Genomic DNA, 19,148 nt, shown 5'->3' on the forward strand with positions numbered 1-19,148 from the left:
AATGTCTCAGTGAGGTCTAAGTATACAAAAGCAGCCACCTGTCTATTTTTTTTTCCCCTTGGGCTTATATGTCATTTCATTCATAACCAACTTTAAATGGACTATCCTCAGCTTTTAGTTGTTAATGCGGAAATTTTTTCCACGTTGATATTCAACAAAACTTCATTTTAATGTATGCCAATTAGTGTACGTTCAAAGTGACAATAAAATTATTCTAAATCTAAGTCTAAATACCCAAAAAAAATATATCTCATGCTTGTACTGCATTGAGTAGGAAAGTATTTTTCTGCTATTTTTGTCTTGAAGTATTTTTCTCAGTGTAAACAATTCACTGTAACAATAATGACTTACCATACAGTTTATAGTATATTCATAATGAAAATTTAGTATTGATTTTATTAATTTATTATTACAACTTAAATTAAAAACCAAAAAGAAACTTATTCATTCAAGATGATATGACTTAAATTTCAATCAGTGTTTCTTAAGGTACATTTAAATCAGTGTTTCTTAAATTTAAATCAGTGTTTCTAAGGTTTCTTAAGGGGAGCCCCCCATTCCTTCAGGAGCCCTCAAAAATCAAAAGTATTTGCCTGCCTACATAGAAAAATATTAAAATATTTTAAAATAACCATATTAAAATCCTACCAACCATGATAAGTAGTAGCAACAGCAAACATGTTAATATTAATTTTTAATATAATTTATGTGAAATAATACAACCCACACAAAGAAAAGTTCTTTTGGGGCCCTTCGTAATTTTTAAAAGTGGGAAAAAGTCTTGAGAGAGAAAAAGTTTAAGAAACGCAGAGGTTTCCAAGTCTTTTATTATTGGAATGTGTTAATAAAGGTCTTTGTAACTTCCTGGATCTTCAGCATATGCTTCTTGGGTTGGTTGGTTTGATTGATTGATTGATTGATTGATTTTTCAAATGTATAGTGAATCAGAAAACAGATCTCCAATAAAGTCTATTGTAAGGTAACCTGTCCTAAAATGAAACAGTCAGAAATTGTGAGGACAACAGACCTTGATAAACTGTAATGCAGATAATAATTTCTTTTCTTAAAAAAAAAGAAAAGAAAAGAAAGAAATCCTATGGAACTTTGTGCTTGACTTTTCCAGATTGGTAAAATCTATGAAATGCGGATGATGATGGATTTCAGTGGAAATAACAGAGGATATGCTTTTGTAACATTCTGTAACAAACAAGAGGCGAAGAATGCAATCAAGCAACTGAACAATTATGAAATCCGGTAAGCTGACTTTGCTTGTTTTTATTCAGTGGATTGGTATTTTGCCTTCAAAGACCATCAAATTTAATGAATGGTATAATAGTCAAGACCTGGAAACAAAACAGCACAAAATAAAACAACATCTGTAAAAAAAAAAATGGATGGATGAAACGAGATCACTATTTTTCTTCAAATAGGACCTTTGTAAGCCTGATATCTTCCTACGACTTGCTGCTGAGAATGGTAAAAATACAAGACTTTTACAGAATTCCAAATATTACGGAATATTTACCAAATATTAGGTAAAATTCCAAATATTTTGCAGAATTCCAAATATATAAACAACAAAAGTTGTTGCTTTTGAGCTTAAGACACATCTATTTATTTGCGCAGGGCTAGCCTAGGGTTTTAGTTTTAAATTTTAGTTTTTAATGGGGTTTTATATTATTTTAGTGATATTTTTAATTCGGCTTAATTAATAAGTTTTTTAATTGTTGTTTTTACTTGTATTATTCTCATGTTTTTTATCTGGCTGTAAACCGCCCTGAGTCCTTCGGGAGATAGGGCGGTATAAAAATTCGAATAAATAAATAAATAAATAAATAAATAAATAAATAAATAAATAAATATATTTGTTTACAAAAGTTGGCGTTAGTATTCATTTTATGTGAGAAAGAGATTTTGAGAAGTCAAGGGTAGAGATTGACTTCAAAGACTTTTTTCATACTCTAGAGCAGTGGTGGCGAATCTTTTACTAACTGAATGCTGACAGGTACGTGCTTCGCCCCCTTTGCCTGCTTCATGCGCACATGTTCTATCCATGCTGATGCATGGCTCCTCCCCGTGCGCTGCACACACAACCGCACCATCTGTGCATGTGTGCAGTTTTTGCACAGGCAATGCACACATGTGAACGCCCTCTATGCAAGCGTGAGCTGCACGCAGGTACTCTCACATGCACATGCAAATATATGCACATGCACAAGAGAGCTCCAGAGACCAGCTGGGTCCCCTGAATGGCATGCATATGCACTGGAGGCCCAAACACCAGCTGGGGGGCACACATGCACAGCTGCAGGTAAGTTGGGTGACAGCCCACGTGCCCAGAAAGATGCCTCTGCATGCCACGTTGGGCACGTAGGTTCGCCATCACGAAATCTAGAGTTTAACATTTCATTGGGTACTTAATTTTAATAAGTTTAGACAGAGAAAGATTGTCAACTGTCCAACTAGTGAATCCAAAAAAAAAAAGGAAACACTCTCAGGAGATTTGAAATCCCAAAAAGTAGCACTTTATTGGATACACCATTTTGGTACTGAAGAATCAAAACCAGCTCTGGTTTTCCTGCGCAATTGCTTGCCTGAAGAGGGCAAACTTACCTTTTCAACCTTCTTATGTTATCTACCATTAATTCCACCATTTTTAAATTTACACAAGAAATATATTTAAAGAGAGGATGTTGGGATTATGCTCCTAGATTTTATATTCATAGTGATAGCACTATGAACCATCAATCTAAAAATTTCCTTAATTTAACAAAGGAGGAGTGAAATAAGCTTCTGTGTAAAACTTTCTCTTGCCATTTATCCATTTGTGTGAATATGTTTTCATTACGCTAAAGCTAAAATCGTCATTTCTCCTACAAAAGCCACATTGTATTGTTAGTGAAACATTTTGTAAACTATTGATCACATGTCCCAAAGGTGCTTTCTCCAAGGGGCAACTGGACTTTCTTGTGCTTTCTTTTCATTGAAAACATTTAACTTCTCATCCCAAAAGCTTCTTCAGTTCTAGAACTGAAGTTCAGTTCAGATGAAAAGTGAACTCTCAGATGAAAAGTGAAACATTTTCAAAGAAAAAAAAACAAGAAAGTCCAGTTGCCCTTTGGAAAAAAAACATTGAGAATCTCCATAGATATTTACTGATCAGTTGGTGATTCGTGTTACTCACACCATTCACAAAACAACATAAGTTCTAAATCATATTCCAAGCCAAAATTTTCCAAGGAGTTTCACCCCCTCAATGAAATTCTCTTTTCACACAGGGATGGTCGGTTACTTGGCGTTTGTGCCAGTGTGGACAACTGCCGCTTATTCGTAGGAGGAATTCCAAAAGCCAAGAAGAGGGAAGAAATTTTAGCCGAGATGCGGAAAGTGACAGAAGGTGTGATTGATGTCATTGTGTACCCTAGTGCAGCTGATAAAGCAAAAAACCGGGGATTTGCATTTGTGGAATATGGAAGCCATCGAGCAGCGGCTATGGCAAGACGAAAACTGCTCCCAGGTAGGGCCCAAAAAATTCCCTGACCCTAACATGTAGCCCAGGGCAATGGTGGGATTCAAGTAATTTAACAACCGGTTCTCTGCCCTAATGATTTCTTCCAACATCCAGTTTGCCAAACTGCTCAGAAAGTTAACAACCGGTTCTCCCGAAGTGGTGCGAACTGGCTGAATCCCACCACTGGCCCAGGGATCAGCAACCCATGGCTCTGGAGCCACATGCGGCTCTTGCATTCCTCTTCTCCCTGTCTCCAGTCGGCTCCACAATTGATAGGGTTTTCGGTTAGGAAAGGTAGAGAAAAAAGGATGCAGCACTAGGTGCTCTATGGTGGGGGAACTGGACTTCTGGTTGGCAGAGGAAAAAGGACACCACACTAGGAGGTGGGGGAACCGGACTTCCAGTCAGTTCCAGAATTGAACGGGGAGTTTCTGGTTAGGACTTTTGTGGCTCTTCGAGTGTTTAAGGTTGCCGACCTCTGATGTAGCCAAACCAACCTCAAGCTGCAGTTGGGAGGGAGGGTCACGAAAAAGCAGAAAATTGCTACTTATTGATTTTACTAAAGGGTCTGCGGGCTTATCCCGAATACCAATATTCACTTTAAAAATAAAAATAAAAAACCCAAAGATTGATCTCCAGTTCAGCGCAGTAGCACTGGATATCATTTCTAATGCTTTTGTCAAGTCTCACGCAAGGATCATGAGCCAGAGGTCACAAAGTTATCCTAACTCCTTTATCTTCCTTCTCAGTGTGCAGAACTCTTTACACTGACCAACTTATTTTGCCACCTGAGGCAGGAAAAAAAAATCCCCCACTTTGAACACTGGAAAACCTCCATCCTTCCATCCCTCTTTTCAATGTGGCCTGGCAGCCTGCTAGCTGTTTTGCATCTTTGGCTGCCTCTGAGGAAGTGTGTAAATCTGTGTGGGTTTTAAAAGAAGAGCAGAGAAGTAAACCAGAATAGACCCTAAGAACAGGACAAGCATTATTAAAATGGTTAAGAAACTAGAAAGGTTGAGTTTACTCTACACCAGTGTTTCTCAATCTTTGTAACTTGACGTTGTGTGGACTTTAACTCCCAGAATTCCCCAGCCAGATTGGGGAATCTGGGAGTTGAAGTCCACACATTTTCACGTTGCCTAGGTTGAACGACACTGCTCTATATAGTAAACTTGGGCAGGCATTCGGAAGGTTAGGAGCTCCAAACAGTCTTCTGATGCTTTGGAGATCCCCAGCAGGATGTCCAGGAACCTGTTGTGACCCAGGCCCAAGTAGATAGTAATAAACTTAGTCTGTGGAAAAACAAACTTTATTCGAACAGCTGGGAATTACTTCATTCCCAGCGTCGTTCAACTCAAAGTAAAACAAATGCCTCCCAACAAAAATTCCTCAGTTATCTCGCAAACCTTGGTCCAATTAGGCAAACTGCCAAAGGCCCTTCCTGGCAAATGTCCAGAAACCAAAAAAACAAAGATGTATATGAAGCAAAAGTCAAAGCAGAAGACATAGCTACAACATTGTTTTCCGGCAAAGCTGAAACACCGGTGCTAGTCTGTTTTAAGCCTTATGGGAGGGGCCAATCATTTCTTGGCCCTACTCCTGAGTTGTCCTCTCTGCTTGAGCTGCTCTTGCCTTCTGGCAGCTCTTCTCATGCGTGCATTAAGAACAGGCTCCTCCTGTTCCTCTGCCTCACTACTGTCAGGCTCTGGAGGCTCTGGAGTCCGCACCTCACTTCCCGATGGCCCTGGCCTCACCTCCGCCTCATCGCTGTCCGACTCCATTACCTGCTCCGTAGGCTGCTGATGGACCACAACAGAACCACCAGTTGGAAAAGGGATTAATTTTTCAGTCTGTTTATGTGATTGTTGTTACTCAGGTGCGGGTGAGAATCAGATTTGGAACCTCTTTGAGACTAACTCTTCCCGTCCAATCCTTAAAACACCTAGCTCTGATAACAGCTTGAAATCATCTTGTCAAAATTCATCCCCATTCTCCCACTGAATTTTGGTATCTCGGTGAGGGTGAAGAATCTGATTCAAGGAAATCATATTTTCCTTTAATGTAAGATGTGAATCTAATTAGAATAGTAACACATGAACAAAATCCAGTTCCCAAGCTTTACAAGGTGAAGAGTCACAATAGCAAAACTGTTTCAAACAATATTACAGGTAGTTTTTGATTTACGACCACAGATGAGCCCAAATTTTCTGTTGCTAATTGAGACATTAAGTGAGTTTTGCTCCATTTTACAACCTATCTTGCGACTGTTTTTTTTTTTTTATTCAAAAAGTTTTACAGAAAAAAAATTCCCCCCCTTTCCCCCCAACCCCCCTCCCTTCACTAATACCCTCTCCCCTCCCCCCTGGCTTCCCGGAACAAGCACAAGGTATAGTTAAAAATAAGACAAACATATGCTAAGAAAATTTTCTCCCAAAACTATTATACCAATTTTCCTTCTCTAGCTCTGACTTCCTCCTAACATAACCAAAATCCTTCAAAAAAAATAAAAAATAAAAATAAAAATTAAGAATTAACAATAGTAAAATATATAAATCAATAGAACAAATTAATCCTAAAGTATTTAAAACCAACTAAAGCATAAAAATCCAATCCAATTCAAAAAATATGTCCCTTATAACTTCTATAACCATATAATTTTTCCCCCCATGTCTTTCTTACATAAGATCTTTTGAAAATATTCTATTTAAAATTTAGTGCAACACCTTATAAAATTTCAATACAGAAAATTACAATATCTATTCAACTTTAGTCCTTCCTCATCAAAATCCAGTATAGATCCAAATATCTAGTCTTTTATGATAGATATAAAACATATAATCAACCCATTTCTTCCAGATTCCTCACAAATTGTCTTTCCGGGACACTAATATTTTTGTCTATTAATATTTTAAAAAAACCTTGTTTCAAGAATAATACTTTTGTCTCTTGCCATTTTTTTTGGTGCATTAATCTCTGTCTTTCCTTCGTTACTCCTTTTAAAAAGTCAATCACAATATTTCCTAGTAATTCCTTATGTCCAAGAATCCAAAAATTACTGCCGTATATTCCATCAGTCCAAAAAGAGAACTCTTGGGAAACATTAAGCTTGTGAGTCTTTTCCATTTGAGGGACAATCTCCTGTAGCACAAATTCAGGCAGTTCATCCAAACTATTTAAAGAAAACTTCTTTACATCACCTTGTTTCTTCACGATCAAATCTTCATATTTATCCACTTTTATTTGTATCTCCTGCATTCCATTTTCCGAATGGTTGCACTGGTTAATTTGCTCCAAGCTCTCATCCAAAACGTCCCCATTTTTTATCAATTCGTATTTTTGAATAATTAAATACATACTTTCTGTGTAGTCCTGTATAAAGTCACAAATCCATTCTTCTGAAAGAACCTCCATGACAAAGTTCCTGCTGAGAATCCCCTTGTAAAGTACTTAAACAACGTAATATAATCCAACAGTCCACAGTCAAACACAATAAGATAAAATCTCCATTCAGTTTCGATTCAACAGCAAAGCTCCCTTTGATGTATCACTCTGCTTTCAGTTTCTCTAAAACGAAACTGAAGGGGGGGCAGAAATTTCTCTTTTTTTTTCTTTTTTTTTCTTTTTAAAAAAGGTAGAAGTCAGAAAATCAAAAATACTTGCAAACCAATAATTGTTCACTCACGCTTGTTCCGCCTGCTTTTAGTAACCACAAAAAGAAATCAATTGCTAGCAGAAGTGGACACCTTCCTCTTTTCCTGCTTTTTCAGGAGCGCAGTGAATACTGGAGGTTGGGGGAGGGGTAAGGGGATTCGACCTTTCAGGACTTTGCATTACAAAAACAAAGCCCCTAGGGGAATCTACCATAGTTTCCCCCCCCTTGCTCTTTCTCTCTCTTTCAACCAGAGAGAGAAATTAAGCCGGGATCAGTTGTTATGTCCGGCTTTTACCATATTCAATGCGGAGTGCCATAAATTAGCACCCAGCGAGAAAGGTGGCGCCACCCAGAAGCCCTATCTTGCGACTGTTGTTAAGTGAATCACTGCAGTTGTTAAATTAGTAACATGCTTGTTAAGTGAATCTGGCTTCCCCATTGACTTTGATTGTCAGAAGGTCGCAAAAAGCAATCACATGACCTCATAAATATATTCCAAGAGTCCAAATTTTGATCAAATGACCATGGAGATGCTGCAATAGTCATAAGTCACTTTTTTCAGTGCCATTATAGCACTTAGGAATAGCATTTAGACTTATATACTGCTTTATATATTGCTTTACAGCATTCTCTGAGCAATATACAATGTCAGCCAGGGGTGAAATGCTACAGTAGTAGTAGTCAACCTGGTCCCTACCGCCCACTAGTGGGCGTTCCAGCTTTCATGGTGGGAGGTAGGGGTTTTGTCCGATACTGAAGCACTTTCCTTTTTTTTTATTTAATTGACTTTTGAAAAAAATTTCATAGCATTATTTAAAAACATTTTCATTAGGTTTTCATAAAATTCCCCATGACAATTTAAATTTCTGAAAATATACTATTTGTATCGCCCGTGCATAAGTTTAGTTCACATGATGTAAGTAAAACTAAATGGTGCTATACACCGCAAACAAAAGAGCCTCATCCCAGAATAGCTCACACATCTCCTCCCACACCACCCAGCTGTAACAGACAAGCAGAGCTGGTAGCCGGCACCCCCCCCCCAACCCAATCCACGATGCGCGAGAGGCATGCACAGATGACGATACATGACACATTACTGTGGAACCGGTGGGCGGTTAGAAAATTTTACTGCTAACAGAGATACAAAAGTGGGCGGTAGATATAAAAAGGTTGACTACCCCTGTGCTACAGGATCAGACCGGATCATGCGATCCAGTAGCGATCATGGCCAGTAGTTTGGCAATCTGGTAGTGATGGCGGATCAAAGCTCCGCCCATCCGCCTGGGTGTCATTACTTCCTGGTTTTAACCAGGAAGTAATGTGTTTTTTACTTTCTGCACATGCGTGTGCACTTCCAAGCCTATAAGAAAGATAAGTAGATTTCACCCTGATTTCAGCCTATTGCCCCCAACAATCTGGCTCCTCACTTTACCCACCTCAGAAGGATAGAAGGTTGAATCACCCTAGAGCCAGTGAGAATCGAACTGTTGGCATTCGGCAGAATACTGCATTCAAGCCACTGCGTTACCACGGCTCTTATCATTTTGAATGGTCACTAAACAAATGCTTGTAAATCGAGGATTACCTTTATGGACTCCAGGAAGATTCAGATTGATGGTTAAAGAATAAACTATAGTAAATGTAAAAAAAAAAAATCCTAATCAGCTTTTTCCTTGTCCTTTTCAATCAACATTATATTTTACAATAGCATAAATTCAGTTTACCAATGCATCTCTTCAACAAAAACCTTCTTACCTCCTTCATTTATTTTTATATTTATTTATTTTCATTCCATTACATTGCAGGACGGATACAGTTATGGGGACATCCAATTGCTGTAGATTGGGCAGAACCAGAAGTTGAGGTTGATGAAGATACAATGTCATCCGTTAAAATCCTGTACGTGAGAAATCTTATGTTAACTACTGCTGAAGAAACAATTGAAAAAGAATTCAACAACATCAAGCCAGGTAAAAAAACAAAAAAACTAGTTTGGTCAAAATTTTAGTAAACTAGAAAGCTAATAAGCTAATCCACCATTTATCTAGAAAAACACTAATTCCAACTGAAATATTTTTAATTTGTACAAATGTCAAAAATCTAAAAGTAAGAAAAAACTATTTTATTGTCCACAAACAATATTTGTGTTGAAATAAATTACATCTTTAGTTGAAAATGCTGACTGTGGCTAATAGGTAGTCCAACACTTCTAGATTAAGACAGGCTCAGAATGTAGTTAATTCTTTAAAATTGATGTAAAACTGCGCTAATGTTTGCTCAAATAAACATCAAAATTAATTTTTAAGTGGTGCATTCCAGAATTCTTAAATAAATCTGTTTTTTTTTAAGGCTAGCAAACCATAATTTCACTGGTTCAATAACCAACCACGTCACCAAGGAAATGATGTGCATGGTTTCCACTTTCAAATCCTCACTCATTGGGAGATGGCAACTGCAGATAATCTCTTAGTCTAACCCAAGGGTCTCCAACCTTGGCAACTTTAAGTCTTGTAGACTTCAACTCCCAGAATTCCTCAGCCAGGGGACCTGGGGATGCCACATCTAGCAAGATGGATAGAGATTATCACAGATAATTGGTCCCTCGGGTAACCTGACTCCCTACCATGTGAGCATCACATCTGAAAATGCACATCTTGAATTGCATCCAGAAGCACCCCACAGAGCCAAAGTTTACAAGAGTGAACCATAGTGTACCCAATTCTGCACATTGCACAATATATGCACATATTGTGTCTTTCTTAGTATGTCTTTCTTTTAGCATTTTTTTTCCACTTGGACTTAAATAGAAGCAGCAGCAGTCAAAAAAGCCAATGCAATCCTAGGCTGCATTGATAGAGGGATAGAATCAAGATGATGTGAAGTATTAGTACCACTTTACAAAGCCTTAGTAAGACCACGCATGGAATACTGAATCCAGTTCTGCTCACCATGATATATTTTAAAAAAAATTGAAATTCTGGAAAGAGTGCAGAGAAGAGCAAGAAAGAAAGGCGATTAGAGGGGCTGGAAGCTAAAGCTTATGAAGAATGATTTCAGAAATTGGGTGTGTCTACTATAGTGAAAAGAAGGACTAGGGGAGACAAGATAGCACCGTTCCAATATTTGAGGGGCTGCCACAAAGATGAGAGGAGCAAACTATTTTCCAAAGCACCAAAAGGCAGAAAACGAATTAAGGAGAAAAGCAACCTAGAACTAAGGATAACTTTCCTAACAGTGAAAACAATCAAGCAGTGGAATGGCTTGCCTTCAGAAGTTGTGGGTACCCCTAAATGGAGGATTTAAGAAGAGACTGGACAGCCATTTGTCTAAAATGGTATAGCCATTTGTCTAAAATGGTCTCCTTCTCGAGCTGGGGGTTTGACTAGATGACCTCCAAGTTATCTTTCAACTCTGTTACTCTATGATCTATGTTCATTGTATCTGCATTTAAATTTCAACCTGGTTCCATAATTACTTCTGTCTATATAGCAACTTAATTCTGAGGCCTGCACTCCCTCTCAGAGTTTAGAAGCACGTTTTGTCCTCACGGCCATATAATGTTGTGAATTCAAAAACCTCAAGTAAGGAATTTCCTTATATTCACACATTTAAAGAATATCCACAAATTTTCAACAGTTAAGAGTATTTGAAACTTTTAAGTTTCTTTTTCCTATGCCAATGCTTTTCAAGCACTTCTTAATGAATGGCTGGCACCAGAGTCCTTTTGAATAAAAAATAGACAAACAAGGGGGATATGAGAAAAGTGCCCATTTTAGCTGGTAAGTGTAAATTGCCTAGCAATTGATTGTTACTCAAAAGGTGAAAAGAAAAAGCAACAGAATAAGCCAGCAATTATAAAGTAGTTATATTGGGTGCTTTTTTCCTCATCCCTTTGACCATTGTTATATAAAGTTCAGATCTATGCACACCATGCTGTTTAACATCTACAGGAACGGCCAAAACATTCTCAGATATAGATTTAAACTTCATTGCCATCAATATATGGATTGCATCAAGTTCTAACCTCTCCTGTCCATCACTTGCCAGGAAAGCTCTGACATTTCCAAACCACCTACGGAAATCAATAAAGCTTTGTTACTACTCAAGTTTCTCTCAGATAAAGGGCTCCTAGTATTATCAGAAAGCTGCCATGTATAACTACAGGAGTCCTTCCTTCTGTCTTTATTAGATGTTTTAAAAAATTGGGTAATAAAAATTACCCAAAATGTGATGAAAAAATTTCCAAATGAAATACAACAGTTTATGGCAGGGGTGAAATTTAATTACCTTCTCTACCAGTTCAGAAGTGAACACGCCGCACACGGGCACCAACCCTCTGCACATGCACAAACTCTTCTGTGCATGCGCAGTGGGTAAAAAACAGGTTACTTCCTAATGATTGGGTGGGTGGGCGGAGCCTCAAGCTGCCATCACTACTGCTTCTCCAAACCACCGGCTGTCATCACTACCGGTTTGGCCGAACCGGGCTGAACCGGGAGCATTTCACACCTGGTTTATGGGCACCTAATATTGTGTGAATGACATAAAACAATCACCTATATGTATATATATATACTAATAGGCACAACACAGTCTGGTAGCAATGAGCTGCACAGGTATTCCTCAACTTATGATCAACACTGAGCCCAAAATTTATACTGCTAAGTGAAACATTTCTCAAGTGAGTTTTGCCCCATTTTACAACCTTTCTTGCCACAGTTGTTAAGTGAATCACTGCAGTTGTTAAGTTAGTAACATGATTGTGAAGTGAATCTGTCTTCCCCCTTGACTTTGCTTGTCAGAAGGTCACAAAATTTATTTATTTATTTATTTATTTATTCATACTTTTATACCGCCCTATCTCCCTAGGGACTCAGGGCGGTGTACAGCCATATAAAAAACACATAAATATACAAAGTAAAACATCAATCTAAAAAACTTATTAAATAGGCCAAATATTTAAAATAGACATATAAATAATAAAACCCGGTTAAAATTTAGTTTAAAATTTTAAAAATATTAATAAAGCCCCAAATTAAAATTTGACACTATTATGCCAGTCCCGCTTGAATAAATAGGTGTGTTTTGAGCTCACGACGGAAGGGGATCACATGACTCTGAGACACTGCAACCATCATAAATATGAGTCAACTGCCAAGTTTTTGAATTCTGATCACGTGACCATGAGGATGCAGCAACGGTTGTAAGTCTGAAAAACGGTCATAAGCCACTTGTTTCAGTGCTGTTGTAACTTTGAACGGTCACTAAACAAATTGTTGTAAGTTGAGGACTACCTGTATTAGGCTTTAGCGTTGTTCCTTAATGCATCCCTGGGGGAAAAGAGACTGTCATCCCTGTCATTTTTTGTTTTGTTTTGGTGCATTCATTTATTTAACTAAAATATTTACATCCACTTCTCATCCTAAAACCACACAATGCTATAAAAGGAGTTTTCAAGTTAGAATTAGTCCATTGAAAAGGCAAATGTTAGAAGAGGCCCTGGATAAAACACACCATCGCTGAATCATCCTGAAGGCAGGTCATTCTATAACACATGTGTCACCACTGGGAAGGCCCTGCTTCCATTTCATCGCCTACCAGCAACTTGCAGGCCACATCTGGAATAGCAGCGTTTCCCTGCCACCAATAACAGTAAATGCTCAACGAATGGTGTAATCCAGGGGTGTCAAATTCAAGGCCTGCGGGCTGGATCCGGCCCACAGGGCGCTTAGATCTGGCCCATCAGGCTGCCCTGGAGACAGCAAAGGACTGGTCTGTGGTGACTTTGCCAGTGAAAATGGAGCTTGGGAGGGCCAACAGAGCAGCCTTCCTGAGCTGGCAAAGGTACCACAGACCAGTCCTTTGGTCCTCTGCCATGTTCACTGGCAGAGAGTTGCAGGAAGTCATCGCAGCCGAAAACAGAGCTCGGGAGCCTGCTTTTGCTGGCAGAGTGTTTGGGTCACCACAGATGCCCCTGACACAAGTGATGTTGAGCTGGCCAGCTTCACCCCCCCCCCCGGTTGTCGTCATCCCCGCCCCCAAGGTCAAACACAACCCTAATGTGACCCTCAATGAAATCGAGTTTGACACCCCTGGTATAACCAGAGATCTATTTGCTTTTGAACTCTTTTCCTACTGTTTTTTTTAAATATATTATTATGTGTATGTGTAGGAGAGGTAGCTTATTTCCTTATTTGCATAAGCCTCATTAACCCAACCTTTTAAATATATTAAATAGACCTCCTAACAGTCAAATAAACCTAACTGGTGCATGGATTAAAAACTATATTTTTTTCTGGAGGGATAAGACCAGAACTTCAACTGGCATTTTAAAGGATGATAGCCTCCAAAATAATCTCATTAAACCATTTAATAAAATATTGATCAGTGGCCAACCGTTGTACTTGGTCGTTAAAACTGAGCACAGCTGTTTGCTGCAGCAAATTCAGTCTACAAATTCTCTGGCAACATCATCACAACTTTTTTTTAAGTTTTTTAACTTGCATTTTAAACTGTATATTGTGTTGTTCATTTTTTACTTTCGCCTGTACACCGCCCTGAGTCCTTTGGGAGAAGGGCGGTATAAAAATAAAATAAAATAAAAATAAATAAAATAAAATAAATAAATAAAATAAATCACATCACGCCTAAACAGAAAAGCAGAAAAACAGAGAGGCTTTAGTTTAAAAAAGCTATGTGTTGGGCTTAAATGTATAGCTTCTTTCAAAAGATTTTGGTTCTATCTTTTGTTTTCCCAAAGATGCATGTGCAATTATTCAGTGTAATTTTTTTATTTATATGACTTGTTAACTCTATCATAGAATAACAGAAATGGAAGGGACGTTGGAGGTCTTCTAGCCTGATCCCCTGCTCAGGCAAGAAACCCTACACCATTTCAGACAAATGGTTGCCCAATCTCTTCTTAAAAGCATCCACAACTTCTGGAGGCAATTGTTCTAACTGTAGGAAATTTCTCCTTAATTCTAGGTTGGTTCTCTCCTTGATTAGTTTTCACACATTGCTTCTTGTCCTGCCCTCAGGTGCTTTGGAGAATAGATTGATTTTCTCTTCTTTATGGCAGCCCCTTAGATACTGGAATACTGCTATCATGTCACCCCCCTAGTCCTTCTTTTCATTAAACTAGACATACTCAATTCCAGCAACTGTTCTTCATATGTTTTAGCCTCCAATCCCCTAATCTAATCCAGCCAATATTTAATTTTGGACTAGTATCAAGATCACATCATTGAGGCATCCATTGAAGTCACTTCTCAGTACCCTTCTGCAAAGCTTCTCATCCTTATGCCATGTTTCTTCTCCTTTTATCCAGAGGTGGGTTTCAGCAGGTTCTGACCGGTTCTGGAGAACCAGCAGTGGAAATTTTGAGTAGTTTGGAGAACCAGTAGTAAAAATTCTGACTGGCCCCACCCCCATCTATTCTCTGCCTCCTAAATCCCAGCTGATCAGGAGGAAATTGGGATTTTGCAGTAACCTTCCCCTGGAGTGAGGTGGGAATGGAGATTTTACAGTATCCTTCCCCTGCCACACCCACCAAGCCACACCCACCAAACCATGCCACACCCACCAAGCCACACCCACAGAACTGGTAGTAAAAAAAATTAAAACCCACCACTGCTATTATCCTACAATGTGGGTACACTGTTTAAAAAATGTATATCAGTTAGAATGCAATTTTTTAAAATTAAATTCTGGCCTTCTTTAAGTCTCAGATCACTATGAGTCACTGAAGCCAATGAAGGCAGTCAGAGCTTGTCTCGATGGGCATCCATAGAATCCAAACTTCTAAAATGAACCAGGCTGAACATTTTTGACTAGGGAATTTGTTTTGGAGATGCTACAAGCCTTTTAAAACTTGCAAAGGATTAGGCATTCGAAAAACCATTGAACAGCCTCAGTTCCCCTAAAAAGGCATTATTTATGCATTTGGACAGAGGAAAAACAATCCCTATTGGACATTTTCATTTTAAAACACACACCAAAACTTTTTTTTAAAAAAAATGAAAAAAAGAGGTCAAAGATTTGCAATCAGTTTACTACAGTTATGTCACAAGTCAGTGAGCTATTTTTCCTTAACAAAAACAGGAAGTAGAAATTCCACAAGGAAAAAAGGTTACCCATCCGTGAGAAATTGCTTACATAATTTATATATCCAGGTAGTCCTCGATTTGTGACCATAATTCAGTCCAAACTTTCCACTGCTAACCACAACAGTTGTTAAATGAATGTGGCCCCATGTTACATATGACCTTTCCTGTCACAGTTGTTAAGTGGCTCCCTGCAGTTAAGCTAGCAACACATTTGTTAAATGAATCTGTCTTGCCCCTTGACTTTGCTTGTCACAAGGTTGCAAAAGATGGTCATATGACCCTGGGGCTGCAACCGTCATAACTATGAGTCAGTTGCCAAGCATCCAAATTTTGATCATGCGATAATGGGGATGCTGCAATGGTTGTGTGAAAAATGGCCACGTCACTTTTTTAGTGCCGTTGTAACTTTGAACGGTCACTAAACGAATGGTTGTAAGTCAAGCACCACCTGTTGTGACCCAGGCCCAAGTAGGTAGTAATAAACGTAGTCCGTGGAAAAACAAACGTTATTCGAACAGTTCAATCGTTATTGAACAATTCAATCGTTATCGTTATTATTCAAGCGTTATTCAGTCGTTCAACTCAAAGTAAAACAAATGTCTCCCAACAAAAATTCCTCAGTTATCTCAGAAACCTTAGTCCAATTAGGCAAACTGCCAAAGGCCCTTCCTGGCAAATGTCCAGAAGCCACAAAAACAAAGACGTAGATGAATCAGAAGATGAAGCAGAAGACACAGCTACAACGTTGTTTTCTGGCAAAGCTGAAACACCGGTGCTAGTCTGTTTTAAGCCTTATGGAAAGGGCCAATCATCACTTGGCCCTACTCCTGAGTTGTCCTCTCTGCTTGAGCTGCTCTTGCCTTCCGGCAGCTCTTCTCATGCGTGCATTAAGAACAGGCTCCTCCTGTTCCTCTGCCTCACTACTATCAGTCTCTGGAGGCTCTGGAGTCCGCACCTCACTCCCCAATGGCCCTGGCCCCACCTCAGCCTCATCGCTTTCTGACTCCGTTGCCAGTTCCGTAGGCTGCTGACGGACCACAACACCACCTGTAACAAGATTCACATCATGGCATGGGGCTTCTTGCTTTACACAACAGGACACACAGAAGGAAATTCCTTTCTGGAGGTAGCTACTGCTAAATACACCAAAGTGGGGAGGGGGGGCAGAATTACAATACCTCAAAACTAGTAGAGATTCAAACAGTGCAATTACATTTCGTGGTTTATATTGCCAGGATTTAATGCAGCACAAAAACCATAATTTAAAATTGAAGTGTGAGATCTAAACGTAAAAGCCGAGCATAAGGCTATGCCTTTTATTGTACAAATATGCACACGAGGTTTATCCTCCAAATCTCTTCTGCAGGTTCAGTGGAACGGGTGAAGAAAATTAGAGACTATGCGTTTGTGCACTTTAATAATCGAGAAGATGCGGTGGAAGCCATGAAAATCTTAAATGGGAAGGTAATGATGGATTAGTTCTGCAGTTGCTGTAAGGCAAACAGAGAGTTGCCTGCATGTTGCATAATATGATTCATAATGTTGGTTCTAGTACCTGTAATTCTGCTATTGGGGTAGGGTGGGGGGTATGTACCGGTATATATCAAATAATGTGCCCTATAAAAGGCTTGGCAGAGAGTTTGAAGGGAATTGCTTCATTTTGCACTCCAGCAGTTTTTCTATGAAATATGTGGTTCATTGTTGTTTGGATTTTGAGCTGCCTGATAAATCATCAGAGTCGACCAAAAGCAACTGCATTATTTATAATCCCATAAATGTTCAACTAGCAAAATACCAGTCTAAACTAGTCAGTTTTAACGGTGCGCAATTTGCTTTCAAAAATACCGAGTGGGCTCTGTGTGTCTGTGTGTGTGTGTTTTGATGCACTTCTCCTGCTGCTCTTCAAACATCTCTACAAGTCTTGCCCCACTTATGTCGACAATTTTCATACAGGGATACCAAGACTGTATGCCAGTAAATCCAGATTTACCAAATGCAGGTAGTCCTCGATTTATAACGACTTGCTTAGTGTAACTATTTGAAGTTACAGTGGCACAAAAAAAGTGACTTATGAACATTTTCACACCTAACTATTGCAGCATCCCCATGGTCATGTGATCGGCATTCAGACACTTGGCAAGTGACTCACATTTACGATGGTTGCTGTGTCCCGTTGTCATGTAATCCCTTTTTGCGACCTTCTGACAAGCAAAGTCAATGGGGAAAGCCAGATTCACTTAACAACCACGTTACTGACTTCACAGCTGCAGTGATTCACTTAACAACTGTGGCCAGAAAGGTTGTAAAATGGGGCAAAACTCACTTACCAAATGTCTCACTTAGCAACAGAAATGTTGGGCTCAATTGAGGTCATAAGTCAAGCACTGACGAGGAAAGATTTTCAGAAACTATAATTACAAATAAGCCATGAACCAAAAGAGGCATTTCTTTAATTCCCATGACACATTGGTATAGATGTGCATGCATGGGTTAGTTAGTATCTAGTATTTTATGAATTGTTTATTTTTCTCATCCTATATCTCATACATAGGATGAGATATAGCTCAAGACCGTATTGGTTGGAAACATGCAGAAGAGGCTTTCACCCTGCAGAGAACAGACAATGGCTAGGATGAAGATAATGATAGAATAGAATAGAATAGAATAGAATAGAATAGAATAGAATAGAATAGAATAGAATAGAATAGAATAGAATAGAATAGAATTTTATTGGCCAAGTGTGATTGGACACACAAGGAATTTGTCTTGGTGCATATGCTCTCAGTGTACATAAAAGAAAAGATACGTTCATCAAGGTACAACATTTACAACACAATTGATGGTCAATATATCAATATAAATCATAAGGATTGCCAGCAACAAAGTTACAGTCATACAGTCATAAGTGGAAAGAGATTGGTGATGGGAACGATGAGAAGATTAATAGTAGTGCAGATTCAATAAATAGTCTGACAGTGTTGAGGGAATTATTTGTTTAGCAGAGTGATGGCCTTCGGGAAAAAACTGTTCTTGTGTCTAGTGATGATGATGATGATGATGATGATGGAATAGAATAGAGCAGAGCAGAGCAGAGCAGAGCAGAGCAGAACAGAACACAACAGAATAGAATAGAATTTTTATTGGCCAAGTTGTGATTGGACACATAAGGAATTTGTCTTGGTGTATCTGCTCTCGGTGTACATAAAAGAAAAGATATATTCATCAAGAATCATAAGATACAACACTTAATGATAGTCATAGGGAACAAATAAGTAATCAAATCATATTAGGAAACAGTCAATATAAATCATAAGGATACCAGCAACAAGGTTACAGTCATACAGTCATAAGTGGGAGGAGATGGGTGATAGGAACAATGAGAAGATTAATAGTAATGCAGACTTAGTAACTAGTTTGACAGTGTTGAGGTAATTATTTGTTCAGAGTGATGGCATTCGGGGGAAAAACTGTTCTTGTGTCTAGTTGTTCTGATGGGCAGTGATGAAGAATGAAGAAGAAGAAGAAGAATATGATTTGTCATATATCTTCCTTGTGTTCGCTTCCATTTTCAAGGTGGTGGATGGCTCTCCCATTGAAGTCACCTTAGCAAAGCCAGTTGACAAAGACAGTTATGTTAGATACACCAGAGGCACAGGAGGTCGAGGAGCAGCATTGCCAGAATTTACTTACACCTTTGGCCATGTCTATGATCCTGCTACAGCTTACCTAGGAGCTCCAGTTTTCTATGCACCACAAGCCTATGCTGCCATTCCTGGCCTTCATTTCCCTGCTGCTAAAGGCCATCTCACCAACAGAAGCATTATTAGACCTTCAACCATTAGAGGTAATTCTACTGAGCAATGCAGAATATTTC

The 19,148-nt window shown here is 38.9% G+C and overlaps 1 protein-coding gene across 2 annotated transcripts in view; it reads left to right on the forward strand.

Moving 5' to 3' along the window:
- The window catches only part of A1CF (APOBEC1 complementation factor), a 35,142-nt gene that overhangs the window by 4,663 nt on the left and 11,331 nt on the right, over positions 1 to 19,148 (forward strand). For both annotated transcript variants that reach the window (XM_058188122.1, XM_058188123.1), the window contains exons 3-7: positions 1,124 to 1,254; positions 3,279 to 3,517; positions 8,972 to 9,136; positions 16,641 to 16,738; positions 18,848 to 19,118. In XM_058188122.1, coding sequence (XP_058044105.1) covers positions 1,124 to 1,254; positions 3,279 to 3,517; positions 8,972 to 9,136; positions 16,641 to 16,738; positions 18,848 to 19,118 — 904 coding nt within the window. The remainder of the gene's footprint in view (positions 1 to 1,123; positions 1,255 to 3,278; positions 3,518 to 8,971; positions 9,137 to 16,640; positions 16,739 to 18,847; positions 19,119 to 19,148) is intronic.

The sequence above is a fragment of the Ahaetulla prasina genome, chromosome 6, assembly GCF_028640845.1.
Source record: "Ahaetulla prasina isolate Xishuangbanna chromosome 6, ASM2864084v1, whole genome shotgun sequence".
NCBI lineage: Eukaryota > Metazoa > Chordata > Lepidosauria > Squamata > Colubridae > Ahaetulla > Ahaetulla prasina.